General features: G+C 41.3%; 1 protein-coding gene across 2 annotated transcripts in view; it reads right to left on the bottom strand.

Annotated features, from left to right (window-relative positions):
- Positions 1–6,123, bottom strand: part of LOC106563084 (multiple C2 and transmembrane domain-containing protein 1) — a 48,262-nt gene extending 42,139 nt beyond the window's left edge. The window contains exon 1 of one of the 2 annotated variants that reach the window (XM_014128308.2): positions 5,437–6,123. In XM_014128308.2, coding sequence (XP_013983783.1) covers positions 5,437–5,955 — 519 coding nt within the window. In that variant the 5' untranslated portion in view covers positions 5,956–6,123. The remainder of the gene's footprint in view (positions 1–5,436) is intronic. The other variant, XM_014128307.2, reaches the window with a different exon arrangement.
- Positions 6,124–15,031: the final 8,908 nt, after the last annotated feature.

Raw genomic sequence — 15,031 nt, 5'->3', positions numbered from 1 at the left:
CTTCAAGTGCTGGAGGATTTCAAAATGTACTGATACTGAATTGTGTTTGGTAGTCAACGCAACCAAATATCAACATTTTAAGGAGATGCATCATCTGCTTGAATAGTTCTATCTGTGCTACTGACTTAGTCTGGCTTTAATTCCAGTTTGTCTACAAATTAATCATTTATATGTTAAGTCTCTGTCTCAACCTACAATCTAAGTTCTTAAGAATAGGACGTTATTTAACGTGCATTTAATGTTTGATTTGATTTAGTCCTATTCTCTAAATTCGATTTTTGGTTGAGATGGAGACGTGATTACAACATATCAATTACTAATTTGTAGACAAACTGAATACTGTAATTACAACCTGACTAAGTCGGTGGATCAGATGGAACCATCCAAGCAGAAAATAAATATCCTTTAAATGTTGATATGTGTTTGAGTTGACAACCGAACACAATTCAATATTACTTTAGAAATACAATAAATAGCTTATTAACTTCTCAACAAGGTAACAAATTATATTTTGGGCTCACGTTTCTAACTACAGCAGTGGTGACTGTTTCAACCACATTTGCGATCGAATGGTCGATCTCCAAGGCATTCCTAGTCGATCACCAAACATTTCAGTAAAAAACCCAACGATACATTTTTTTTTACATTTTAAATTATTTTCGCGCTGTTGGCAGTAGGTGCACTTCAGCAGCCCTAGCGCCGTGAAGGCAAAGTGTTTCCATTTTGAACCATTTAATGTGTTTGAAGGGAAAACTCCGCCTATCCGGCAGGCCCAGAGAGCAAATCCCAAATCCCGCAAACATCCAATCACCTGCCACATTTTATCACCAAATTAAAACACACATTTAAAAAGTGTGTCCTGTATTTCAGTTAAACTTCCCATGAATTTGATAAGAATTGACATTCCAACCTGTCTCTTTTACTGTCACGTTGCGCTTATGAAAATATATATAAGCTATCATAAGGATGTGGTAGTACAGGGTTTCCCAAACTATGGGTCACGAACCCATGTGAAAGTGGGGTCATGAGAGAAAATGTACACTTGGTTCATAGAACGATAGCCGCTAGATGCAGTTGTAATAAACAGAGCGGTTTCTGTTTTCTTCCTACAAATGTGGCTCTACCTTTTGAATGGTTTAGGCTCCAAAATAGTATGAACCCATCACTGAAAGGTAAGACTCAAGAACACGTACGTACAGTTGAAGTCGGAAGTTTACATGCACTTAGGTTGGAGTCATTAAAACTTGTTTTTCAACCACTCCACAAATTTCTTGTTAACAAAGTTTTGGCAAGTCGGTTAGGACATTTACTTCGTGCATGACACAAGTAATTTTCCAACAATTGTTTACAGACAGATTATTTCACTTATAATTCACTGTATCACAATTCCAGTGAGTCAGAAGTACACTACGTACACTAAGTTGACTATGCCTTTAAACAGCATAGAAAATTCCCAAAAATGAAGTCATGGCTTTAGAAGCTTCTGATAGGCTAATTGACATCATTTAAGTCAATTGGAGGTGTACCTGTGGATGTATTTCAAGGCCTACCTTCAAACTCAGTGCCTCTTTGCTTGACATCATGGGAAAATCAAAATAAATCAGCCAAGACCTCAGAAACAAATTGTGGACCTCCACAAGTCTGGTTCATCCTTGGGAGCAACTTCCAAACGCCTGAAGGTACCACGTTCATCTGTACAAACAATAGTACGCATACATAAACACCATGGGACCATGCAGCCGTCATACCGCTCAGGAAGGAGACGCATTCTGTCTCCTAGAGATGAACGTACTTTTGTGCGAAAAGTGCAAATCAATCCCAGAACAACAGCAAAGAACCTTGTGAAGATGCTGGAGGAAACAGCTACAAAAGTATCTCTATCCACAGTAAAACGAGTCCTATATTGACATAATCTGAAAGACCGCTCAGCAAGGAAGAAGCCACTGCTCCAAAACCGCCATAAAAAAGCCAGACTACAGTTTGCAACTGCACATGGGGACAAAGATCGTACTTTTTGGAGAAATGTCCTCTGGTCTGATGAAACAAAAATAGAACTGTTTGGCCATAATGACCATCGTTATGTTTGGAGGAAAAAGGGGGAGGCTTGCAAGCCGAAGAACACCATCCCAACCGTGAAGCACGGGGGTGGCAGCATCATGTTGTGCGGGTGCTAGGCTGCAGGAGGGACTGGTGCACTTCACAAAATAAATGGCATCATGAGGTAGGAAAATTATGTGGATGTATTGAAGCAACATCTCAAGACATCAGTCAGGAAGTTAAAGCTTGGTCGCAAATGGGTCTTCCAAATGGACAATGACCACAAGCATACTTCCAAAGTTGTGGCAAAATGGCTTAAAGACAACAAAGTCAAGGTATTGGAGTGGCCATCACAAAGCCCTGACCTCAATCCTATAGAATATTTGTGGGCAGAACTGAAAAAGCGTGTGCGAGCAAGGAGGCCTACAAACCTGACTCAGTTACACCAGCTCTGTCAGGAGGAATGAGCCGAAATTCACCCAACTTATTGTGGGAAGCTTGTGGAAGGCTACCCAAAACATTTGACCCAAGTTAAACAATTTAAAGGCAATGCTACCAAATACTAACTGAGGGTATGTAAACTTCTGTCCCTCTGGGAATGTGATGAAAGAAATAAAAGCTGAAATAAATCATTCTCTCTACTATTATTCTGACATTTCACATTCTTAAAATAAAGTGGTGATCCTAACTGACCTAAGACAGGGACTTTGTACTAGGATTAAATGTCTGAGTTTAGATGTATTTGGCTAAGGTGTATGTCAACTTCTGACTTCAACTGTATGTACTGTTTCACTCTACTATGCCCACAAGCCAGGGTTGACAACGGGTGGACAAGACCAGGCACTAAATCAGACTGGGGGAAAAGATCATCATCAATGATGGATCTTTTCTACACAGAAGTATCATACAAAATGATTGCCTCATGATCTTCTGAACTTCCCCATACCTTTCTGATGCATATCAGTCACTACAAACCATTCTGTCTTCAGGTTGCAAAAAACGTTTGATATCAAAAATGGGTCGCTGGCCAAAAAACGTTTGGGAACGCCTGTGATGTTAAACAGTCGTTGTAGAGATCTGATATTCTGCACAGCGAATGATACTATTAAGACACAGAAGAGCCTTGTCTAGAATAACAGCCTGAGCAGCAAAATAGAAAGTAAATGTGATTTATGCTAGGCCTATTCCACTATCTAAATATGCCATGCGGTTGTGTTATTAATGGCCATATAACATTTTTAGAGCTGCGTGGGGCTACTGTGGTGATCATGTAACCTAATGAATCGCACACCTTCCAGTATTTGGGAGCACGGTCTGTAGGTCTTATATTAGGCATTTAAACTGTTGTATTTGCTAATTCCACTCTGCATGTAGGCTTGTTATAGCCATTTGCGTTGCACAACCCCATCACGCAGAGGCTGTATCCATATCAATAAATGAGACAAAACAAAATATTGATTAAGTCTTGGCTATAACCTGTCCTGAGCGAAATAGCCAAGGGGTCCCAAATGGTCAAAACTATCTATCGCCTATTCTTATTGCCAGATCTGTTGTCCCTATCAGCCACTGCTTGTGCTTCTTCAACTATTTTGTTTAAAATGTATTTAGAGGCTTTATTTAGAGGCCTGTGAGCTAGGGTATCTTTTTAAGTGGAGGCGTATAGTAAAAAGTGTTGCGATGGAGGGAATAGCCTATATGGAGACTACCTAATGTCAGATTTAGCCTACGTTTAACATCTACCTCGTTCGTTTCAAAGTGAACATGTTCTTTATTTTAAAATCATATTAACCCTGCCTACAAAATATGCTTTGGCAAGATTTTGAGTGATGAAATACATATCTAAATATTCTATAGTAATCAAATATTTTGAGTGGCAAAGAGCGTTCATAGATACTTAATAGATTCACCAAACATATAGTATTATTCTATGTTTCATTATTCCTGGTATATACTACTGGTTTTGATTGCAGACAGAGCCCAGAGAATGGGATGGTGCAATATTGAATTAGTCATATTTTGATAAGGTGCATGCATGGGGATGTCCACGTCACCCAGAGATATGTCCATGCTGTAGAGGTACACCTATTGGACTGAAACTTCACTGTTGTAGGCATAATACAGCTAGTGGTATCTAGACTTGCGCTGGCGAAGAAATCCATTACATTAGCTACCTAAATGTTAAGTAAACTCAACTGAGTATTAGAGAATGGAGACTTTTAACTTGAAAATGCGCAGGATACCTCTTTCCGGTTTCCCTGACTTCCGTTTTTTTATACTGTGTTATGCTTGTTCGCGTAGCACTCCGCACAGGCTGTTTGGTGTAGGTTGTTTTTGTTGGTAAGAGGAAACTACCAAAACTCTGAAAGGTATTATTGTACGTCAGAATTGCAACACAAGATTAGTTCAAGCCTAAAATGTTAGTCCATAATCGTAACATGGTGTTTGTATGTTCACAGATGAAATTTCACGTTTACATTTCATGTTTCACGCATGGCTGTTCTTACGATCCTAACGATAAGCACGTTCAACCTTTTTGGCAGCTATCTGGCTCCATACTCTTAGATCATGCATTTCTACTACTCCCTTCCCCACACAACAAACACACACACATTCTCCTTTTCAGAAACACTGTGGTATTACACTTTCTTATCTCAGACCCATTTGGGCACCAATTTGTTGTCTCTCAGAGGAAAAGAGATCTTTAACTAACTATATATACACACTTCTATTATCACCTCCCTTCCCAAAACCCAGGGATTGTGTTTTTCTTATTTTATGAAATATCATCTGTCTTGACATTGTGTAAAGACACACAACTGTAACCTGTAGTCAGTCAACAGGTCTGATGAGGCTGCAGGTATAGTCTACAGCTGCTGTCTTAGCTGGAAAACACACATCATGCATGCACGCTCACGCACGCACACACACAAAACTAAAAGGTGAACCATATGACCATCCAGTCAACCTGTCCTGCAGGTATTGTTATGCAATGAAGGTATACTTACCCAAATGAACTGTTAAACAAATGAAACTGTTCATATTTGTTTGGCGAGCATCCCAAGGTACTGTTGTCTTTGGTTGTTAGCTAAAGGTAACTTCCTTTGATGATGCGGGTGCTGTTTGACACCAGCATAGTAGTTTATTTTAGCAGCTTCAATGGAAATGATGGTTAGCCCAGAACCCTAAATAAAGGCTACAAAAGATTATCCAGGGGAGTGTTAGAGCTATAATATATTGTAACGGGGTGGTACAGTACACATCGGAATAGCCTGTAGCTCTAATATTGCTACTATAGCCCACATTATATCTATAGGCTCCATGTACATGCTGCAAAGAAATTACTCATGTAGGGCTAATAGAGATAGGCTATAGAGGTCTCTTTGTTTCATTGATCCTTACCTGCAGGTCATCTTTATCCAGTTGTGCCTCCTTCTCTCCTACATCGCTGTCACTACCACTCGCTGAAGGGTCCGCAACCAGCCTCTCCAGGCACGAGGACCCCAGCGAAGAGCTCTTGTGGTGGGACTGCACCAGCTGTACTAGCGTGGGCTTCGTGATTCCCGAGCCGACAACGACTCTCTGTGTGTCGGGCTGCATCGTCTCTTCGCTCGCCTGTCTGGAGCTGTGGCTGGTGCTCGGGTCCACTTTGCCGCAGAGGGGCGACTCCTGCATGTCCAAACCCACCGGTTCGGAGAATAAGTCGGGCTGTGAGGAGGAGATCACCCGATCCAAAACAGGGTGCTTTTTCTTCTTCCGAAACATCCACAATGATCCCTTCTCCTTTTTCTCATCTGGGTTTCTGGCGCTGAGTTTGGGGCTAAGGATGGGTTTGGCTCTCGCTTGAAATTGTTTCCACATTGTGTTTTGGTGGGACGAGGTCGAGGAGGCTTCATCGTCGTTCTCTTCACTTTTCTCCATTCTCTCCTGCTCTTTCTCTCTCTGTGTGGTGCGCTGCTGCTTTCGAAACGATAAGTGTCACAGCTTGATGGACTGACAAGGCGCACTGGAGACCAGCAGCTATTGCGCATTACGCAGTTTCCCCTCTGAAGACACCGCAATGTTGCTTCGATGCTCTCTGTAGGGTAGACCAATGGAGTGCGTGACAGTAGCCTAATTGCTTTACGCGGAAGTACGCTGATTTGCGGTGAATGGTAGGCTACTCTGCAAAGGGGGTGTTTGCATTTTGCCCAGATGTTTCAAAACAAGCCTATTCAACAGCCCGCAGGGTGTCAAAAGATTCCTGTCTGTACATAAGGTAGACTACAAACTAATAGGCCTATGCATAATAAATGATCAAATTAATATTACATAATGTGAGTAGCCTACCATCAAACTAGAAAAGCTTTTATTTTACACCAAGCTGGTTAGACCTATTTAACCCAGGGGTGTAGGCATGGGTGGGGCTGGTTGGGCCCAGGCCCACCCACAAAAAATAAAATGCTCTTTAATTGTCAGTGTTTCAAATGGGACATTATTTGTCGTTTTACCTACATATGCAAAACCCCTCAGATATAAATCATAGCAAGCAGTGCACTGGGTTAGTCAGTTTTGACTAAATATAACAGAACAGATGACATGGAATGACATTCACTCTCACTGGATGGTTTGCCAAAAAGAACTAACTGAAAGCCACACCCCCAATAATCCATGAATATGACTGCATTGAGGCATATGTCACTGTGCTTCTGTGGCTATATGCACCATGCCTCTGCCTATTTCATTTATTCATTTAGCAAATAAGAGAGTTCATAGTCCAGTGCCTTTATCACAGTCAACACACCTATATTTGAGCTTTAATTCACTTTAAAAATGCAGCATTTTCTCTCAGATATCACGTTTCAGGTAAGACCAAAATGCAGACTGCGTTGAAGTAACAATGTTTATCACAGCAACAGGGGCAGGCAAACAACAGGTCAAGACAGGCAGAGGTCGATCATCCAGAGTAGTGGGGCAAGGGTACAGGATGGCAGGCAGGCTCAGGGTCAGGTCAGGCAGAGGTCGGTAATCCAGAGTAGGGGCAAAGGGTCAAAAGGGTTAAAGACAAGGGTCAAAACCAGGAGGGCGAGAAAACGAGAGACTGGGGAAAAGCAGAAGCTGAGACAAAACATTGGTTAACTTGACGAACAAGACGAACTGGCAACAGACAAACAGAGAACACATGTATAAGTACCCAGGGGATAATGGGGAAGATGAGCGACACCTGGAGGGGGATGGAGGCAAGCACAAGGACTGGTGAATCATATCAGGGCATGACAGTAGAATAGCATGCGATAAGCTATAAAACTGCACATTTATCTCTCTGCCCATGGCAAAATATGTAGAATTGCAGGAAATTTGCTTTAAAACAGTAACATTTTCTCTCAGCATCATGGCAAAAATTGTAAAAATAGCATGAGATTAGCTATAAAATTGCAAATTTTTCTCTTTGCCCCCGGTAAAATCTGTAAAATATCTGGAAGTTAGTCGCTTTCCCCCTCCCAAGTTTCTGCAGGCCCACCCACCAACGAATTCTTGGCTATGCCACTGATTTATCCGACCATTGCCCCTGACCACCTTTTACAGATAGGCCTTATCTGAAGTCCGTCCATATAATGTACACTGAGTGTACAAAACATTAGGAACACCTGCTCTTTCATGACATAGACTGGACCAGGTGAATCCAGATGAAAGCTATGATCCCTTAATGATATCACTTTTTAAATCCACTGCAATCAGTGTAGATGAGACAGGGAATCGTTTTTAGCCTTGAGACAATTAAGACATGTATTGTGTATGTGCGCCATTCAGAGTATGAATGGGCAAGACAACATTTTTAAGTGCCTTTGAACAGCGTATGGTAGTAGGTGCCAGGCGCACTGGTTTGAGTGTGTCAACAACTATTGCACTGTTTTTTACGTTAAACAGTTTCCCGTGTGTATCAAAAATGGTCCACCACCAAAAGGACTTCCAGCCAACTTTACACTGTGGGACGCATTGGAGTCAATATGGGCCAACATCCCTGTGGAACGCTTTCGACACCTTGTGAGGCTGTTCTGAGGGCAAAAGGGGGTGCTGTATATCAGGCTATATAATTATATCTAATGTATTTTAAATGTGACAGATTACAGAAATGGGGAGGAGTGGCCATACCATATGTCAAATTGAATTTCATAGCATCCACTTTAAATATTTCTGTTCCCAATAAATGTTTGCTCCTGGTTGCAAAATGCTAATCCTCATTTAATTAAAATCAAATCAGATCAAATTTATTTATATAGCCCTTCTTACATTTACATTTACATTTACATTTAAGTCATTTAGCAGACGCTCTTATCCAGAGCGACTTACATCAGCTGATACCTCAAAGTGCTGTACAGAAACCCAGCCTAAAACCCCAAACAGTAAGCAATGCAGGTGTAGAAGCACGGTGGCTAGGAAAAACTCCCTAGAAAGGTCAAAACCTAGGAAGAAACCTAGAGAGGAACCAGGCTATGAGGGGTGGCCAGTTCTCTTCTGGCTGTGCCGGGTGGAGATTATAACAGAACATGGCCAAGATGTTCAAATGTTCATAAATGACCAGCATGGTCAAATAATAATAATCACAGTAGTTGTCGAGGGTGTAACAAATCAGCACCTCAAGAGTAAATGTCAGTTGGCTTTTCATAGCCGATCATTGAGAGTATCTCTACCGCTCCTGCTGTCTCTAGAGAGTTGAAAACAGCAGGTCTGGGACACGTAGCACGTCTGGTGAACAGGTCAGGGTTCCATAGCCGCAGGCAGAACAGTTGAAACTGGAGCAGCAACACGGCCAGGTGGACTGGGGACAGCAAGGAGTCATCATGTCAGGTAGTCCTGAGGCATGGTCCTAGGGCTCAGGTCCTCCGAGAGAGAGAAAGAAAGAAAGAGAGAAAGAAAGAGAGAATTAGAGAGAGCATACTTAAATTCACCCAGGACACTGGATAAGACAGGAGAAATACTCCAGATATAGCAGACTGGCCCTAGCCCCCCGACACATAAACTACTGCAGCATAAATACTGGAAGCTGAGACAGGAGGGGTCAGGAGACACTGTGGCCCCATCCGACGATACCCCCGGACAGGGCCAAACAGGAAGGATATAACCCCACCCACTTAGCCAAAGCACAGCCCCCACACCACTAGAGGGATATCTTCAACCACCAACTTACCATCCTGAGACAAGGCCGAGTATAGCCCACAAAGATCTCCGCCACGGCACAACCCAAGGGGGGGCGCCAACCCAGACAGGAAGACCATGTCAGTGACTCAACCCACTCAAGTGACACACCCCACCTAGGGACAGCATGGAAGAACACCAATAAGCCAGCGACTCAGCCCCTGTAATAGGGTTAGAGGCAGAGAATCCCAGTGGAGAGAGGGGAACTGGCCAGGCAGAGACAGCAAGGGCGGTTCGTTGCTCCAGAGCCTTTCCGTTCACCTTCACACTCCTGGGCCAGACTACACTCAATCATAGGACCCACTGAAGAGATGAGTCTTCAGTAAAGACTTAAAGGTTGAGACCGAGTCTGCATCTCTCACATGGGTAGGCAGACTATTCCATAAAAATGGAGCTCTATGGGAGAAAGCCCTGCCTCCAGCTGTTTGCTTAGAAATTCTAGGGACAATTAGGAGGCCTGCGTCTTGTGACCGTAGTGTATGTGTAGGTATGTACGGCAGGACCAAATCGGAAAGATAGGTAGGAGCAAGGCCATGTACTGCTTTGTAGGTTAGCAGTAAAACCTTGAAATCAGCCCTTGCTTTAACAGGAAGCCAGTGTAGGGAGGCTAACACTGGAGTAATATGATCAAATTTTTTGGTTCTAGTCAGGATTCTAGCAGCCGTATTTAGCACTAACTGAAGTTTATTTAGTGCTTTATCCGGGTAGCCGGAAAGTAGAGCATTGCAGTAGTCCAACCTAGAAGTAACAAAGGCATGGGTTAATTTTTCTGCATCATTTTTGGACAGAAAGTTTCTGATTTTTGCAATGTTACGTAGATGGAAAAAAGCTGCCCTTGAAACAGTCTTGATATGCTCTTCAAAAGAGAGATCAGGGTCCAGAGTAACGCCGAGGTCCTTCACAGTTTTATTTGAGACGACTGTACAACCATCAAGATTAATTGTCAGAGTTAACAGAATATCTCTTTGTTTCTTGGGACCTAGAACAAGCATCTCAGTTTTGTCCGAGTTTAAAAGTAGAAAGTTTGCAGCCATCCACTTCCTTATGTCTGAAACACAGGCTTCCAGCGAGGGCAATTTTGGGGTTTCACCATGTTTCATTGAAATGTACAGCTGTGTATCATCCGCATAGCAGTGAAATGTAACATTATGTTTTCGAATGACATTCCCAAGAGGTAAAATATATAGTGAAAACAATAGTGGTCCTAAAACAGAACCTTGAGGAACACCGAAATTTACAGTTGATTTGTCAGAGGACAGACCATTCACAGAGACAAACTGATATCTTTCCGACAGATAAGATCTAAACCAGGGCAGAACTTGTCCGTGTAGACCAATTTGGGTTTCCAATCTCTCCAAAAGAATGTGATTCAGGATGTAGTTAAGGAGAAGCAAATGAGAGAGATAAAGCTAGTTATATTTCATAGTATATATCTATATCTATATATATATATATATATATATATATATATATATATATATATATATATATATATATATATATACACACAGTTGAAGTTGGAAGTTTACATACACTTAGGATGGAGTCATTAAAACTCGTTTTTCAACCACTCCACAAGTTTCTTGTTGACAAACTATAGTTTTGGCTAGTCGGTTAGGACATCTACCTTGTGCACGACACAAGTAATTTTTCCAACAATTGTTTACAGACAGATTATTTTACTTCTAACTCACTGTATCATAATTCCAGTGGGTCAGAAGTTTACATACACTAAGTTGACTGTGCCTTTAAACAGCTTGGAAAATTCCAGAAAATTATGTAATGGCTTTAGAAGCTTCTGATAGGCTTATTGACATCATTTGTGGATGTATTTCAAGGCCTACCTTCAAACTCAGTGCCTCTTTGCTTGACATCATGGGAAAATCAAAATAAATTAGCCAAGACATCAGAAAAAATTGTAGACCTCCACAAGTCTGCTTCATCCTTGGGAGCAATTTCCAAACGCCTGAAGGTACCACGTTCATCTGTACAAACAATAGTCCGCAAGTATAAACACCATGGGACCACGCAGCCGTCATACCGCTCAGGAAGGAGACGCATTCTGTCTCCTAGAGATGAAGGTACTTTTGTGCGAAAAGTGCAAATCAATCCCAGAACAACAGCAAAGGACCTTGTGAAGATGCTGTTGGAAACAGGTACAAAAGTATCTATAACCACAGTAAAACAAGTCCTATATCGACATAATCTGAAAGGCCGCTCAGCAAGGAAGAAGCCACTGCTCCAAAACCGCCATAAAAAAAGCCAGACTACAGTTTGCAACTGCACATGGGGACAAAGATCGTACTTTTTGGAGAAATGTCCTCTGGTCTGATGAAACAAAAATAGAACTGTTTTGCCATAATGACCATCGTTATGTTTGTAGGAAAAAGGGGGAGGCTTGCAAGCCGAAGAACACCATCCCAACCATGAAGCACGGGGGTGGCAGCATCATGTTGTGGGGGTGCTTTGCTGCAGGAGGGACTGGTACACTTCACACAATAGATGGCATCCTGAGGCAGGAAAATGATGTGGATATATTGAAGCAACATCTCAAGCCATCAATCAGGAAGTTAAAGCTAGGTCGCAAATGGGTCTTCCAAATGAACAATGACCCCAAACATACTTCCAAAGTTGTGGCAAAATGGCTTAAGGACAACAAAGTCAAGGTATTGGAGTGGCCATCACAAAGCCCTGACCTCAATCCTATAGAATATTTGTGGGCAGAACTGAAGAAGTGTGTGCGAGCAAGAAGGCCTACAAACCTGACTCAGTTACACCAGCTCTGTCAGGAGGAATGGGCCGAAATTCCCCCAACTTATTGTGGGAAGCTTGTGGAAGGCTACCCGAAACATTTGACCCAAGTTAAGCAATTTAAAGGCAATGCTACCAAATGCTAATTGAGTGTATGTAAACTTCTGACCTACTGGGAATGTGATGAAAGAAATTAAAGCTGAAATAAATAATTCTCTCTACTATTTTTCTGACATTTTACATTCTTAAAATAAAGTGGTGATCCTAACTGACCTAAGACGGCATTTTTACTTGAATTAAATGTCAGGAATTGTGAAAAACTGAGTTTAAATGTGTTTGGCTAAGGTGTATGTAAACTTCCGACTTCAACTGTATGTATATATATATATATTTTTTTTTTACTTTCACTTACTTAGCTACTGTAGCAAATGCAGCTAGCTAGTTTAGCCTACTCAAACACCTGTTTCAAAGAGAGGGATTCTATGTTAGCTAGCTGGCTATGGCTATCCTACACTGGAACTCTTCGAAGTCAAGGTAAGCTTTTGGTTTTATTAATTTATTGCCACACAGGCCCACTGGCGGAACTGCTAAATTGCTTGCTGTACACTGTACTGCACGATTGCAGCAGATTTACTAACGCGTTAGTTCTAGTAGCTATGTTGACTATGACATTAATATGGTGAAAACGATGTAGCGGTTAGCTGTTATGGTATGAAAGTTTGGCTTGGAAAAGTATTTTCGCCTGGTCACAGGCAGCTGTTGTATTGTGCACTGAAGTCCACAAGTGAAGGGAAAAGGTGAGAGGAGATGCGAGAAGGAATTATATATACAATGAGCAAAGTGATCATGCAGTTTATCTGTGGCTGCTACTGTAGTTCTGTATTTGTGTGTGATCAGGGGTGTATTCATTCTGCCAATTCTGTTGAAAAACGTTTCTTAAATGGAAGCAAATGGATAGAAACGGGTATAAACATGCCTGCATTTCTCCAATAGAAACTCTTGTTTGCATCTGTTGGACTAATGATTACAACCTAGATCAGCTAGATGCAGGCAAGAGTGTGCAAGATGCCATTGAATGTGTCACTGTCTGTCACCTTGAATACTCAAATTTCCTTTGACCTATACACATATGTTGTGCACTTTCATTCGTAGGCTAGGTTGTAGCAACCTCATGATGGGTATCGTGAAAAATGATGTATCATGTAGTAGCCAATACATTTCAATATTACATTAAGCTGGGTGAATGGAATATGAATGACAGTCATTCAATATGCTGTAAGAGAAATAAGGCCATGGTCATAAAAAAATGATTGTGTCGGCACCGATTGCCACTGGATCTAATCCTTGATTTTCTTCTGAGCTACAGCATCTGAGCTCAATCAGATGAGGAACAAGGCCTAGGCCAAAGCAAGGAAAACTGACTCGGTAGTGGATTGGAAGTCTTTCAGACAACTGAGAAACAGATGTACTATCTCGATTAAGAAACCCTAATTTTGTAAAACAGTTAATGCACGTTAATGCACTGAAGCATACAAAGTCTTCTTATTCCATACCTAAGCAAGTTCTGTCAGACTCTGGCATCATTACTGAGAAGAATGGGATAAGTGACGCTTTTAACCAGCATTTTATTTCGGCAGATTTTCTATTTGCGAGAAACAGTTGTTTAATTGACACTGGTCAGTCAGTCGACTGCTCTTCCGTCTCCCAGCCTCTATCCCCGCTGCATCTCTAGTTATAAATGATGTGCTTAACTGTATGGCTAAAAGGCAACATTGTGCTACCCTCTTCATTGACCTGTCAAAGGCCTTTGATACTGTTGATCGCTCACTGCTAATTCAGTCTTTCCTCAATAATTGAGGAAAGACTGTCTCTGAATTAGCAGTGAGTGATCAATATTATCAAAGGCCTTTGACAGGGATTTGAAAAGGGCAGCACAATGGTGTCTTTTATCCATACAGTTAAGCACATCATTTATAACTAGAGATGCAGCAGAGATATGTATTGGCCTAGACCAGGCTGCACATAACTGGTTTAGAAATCACTTGAAAGATAGAACTCAATATGTATCTACTGATGGTATTAAATCAGGTTTTATGGACATAACGAAAGGTGTCCCGCAGGGGAAAATTCTTGGTCCTGTAGTTTTTTTCTGTTTACATTAACAATATTGACAACAACAAAAAAAGACCTGGACTTGAATGCCGATGATACTGTTGTATATGCTATTGCCCCCACGGTTGACCAGGCTCTATCTCAACTACAGACTGCCTTCATTATTTTACAGATAAAACTTTATTGACCTGAAATGAGTATTGAATGCAGGTAAAACTAAGTATGTATTGTTCTCTCGAGCACATAAAAATAAAAATGTACTTGGAATGTTGCCCATATTGATTGTGTTCCGACTTACAAATATCTAGGCATCTGGATAGACAAAAAGCTATCTTTAAAAAGGCATATTGATGAGTTGGTTTTAAGAAACTAAGAATAACAATGGGCTTCTTGTATAGAAATAGGTCATGCCTCTCGCTAAATAGTAGAAAGCAGATTATTCAGTCGACGTTCCTACTGGTCCTAGACATCATCTATATGAACACAGCTCTGGCACTTCATTAAAGCCGTTAGAAGCAGTTTGTCATAGCACATTATTACGGGCAATAGGTTTACTAATCATCACTGCATTCTCTACCGGAAAGTTGGTTGGCCCTCTTTTGATGTCACGTAAGTTGATACATTGCTATGTTTACATTTATAAAGCCCTTTTCCAAAAATTCCCACTGTATCTTTACTAACCTTTAAACACGAGTCACCACACTAGCTCTAGAGATGTCTTTGCTTTCTACTGAGTTAGGTAAATCAGCTTTTATTGTTCTTGCAAGTTATTTCTCGAACAATCTTCAAAATGTTCTTAAATTAAATGTTTTGGTGCCTCTAGGGCAGGGGTTGGGGAACCTTTTTGCCATCAAGAGCCATTTAGATATTTATAAATTAATTCGGGGGCCATATTATAAAAATGGGCTATTTTCTGCTTTATTCATGTTTTAATGTGACTTTAATCACTGACATTGGT

Source organism: Salmo salar, chromosome ssa11, assembly GCF_905237065.1.
Source record: "Salmo salar chromosome ssa11, Ssal_v3.1, whole genome shotgun sequence".
Taxonomy (NCBI): Eukaryota; Metazoa; Chordata; class Actinopteri; order Salmoniformes; family Salmonidae; genus Salmo; species Salmo salar.
The sequence above is the reverse complement of the archived record's forward strand: the minus strand, read 5'-3'. Positions and strand labels throughout refer to the sequence as shown.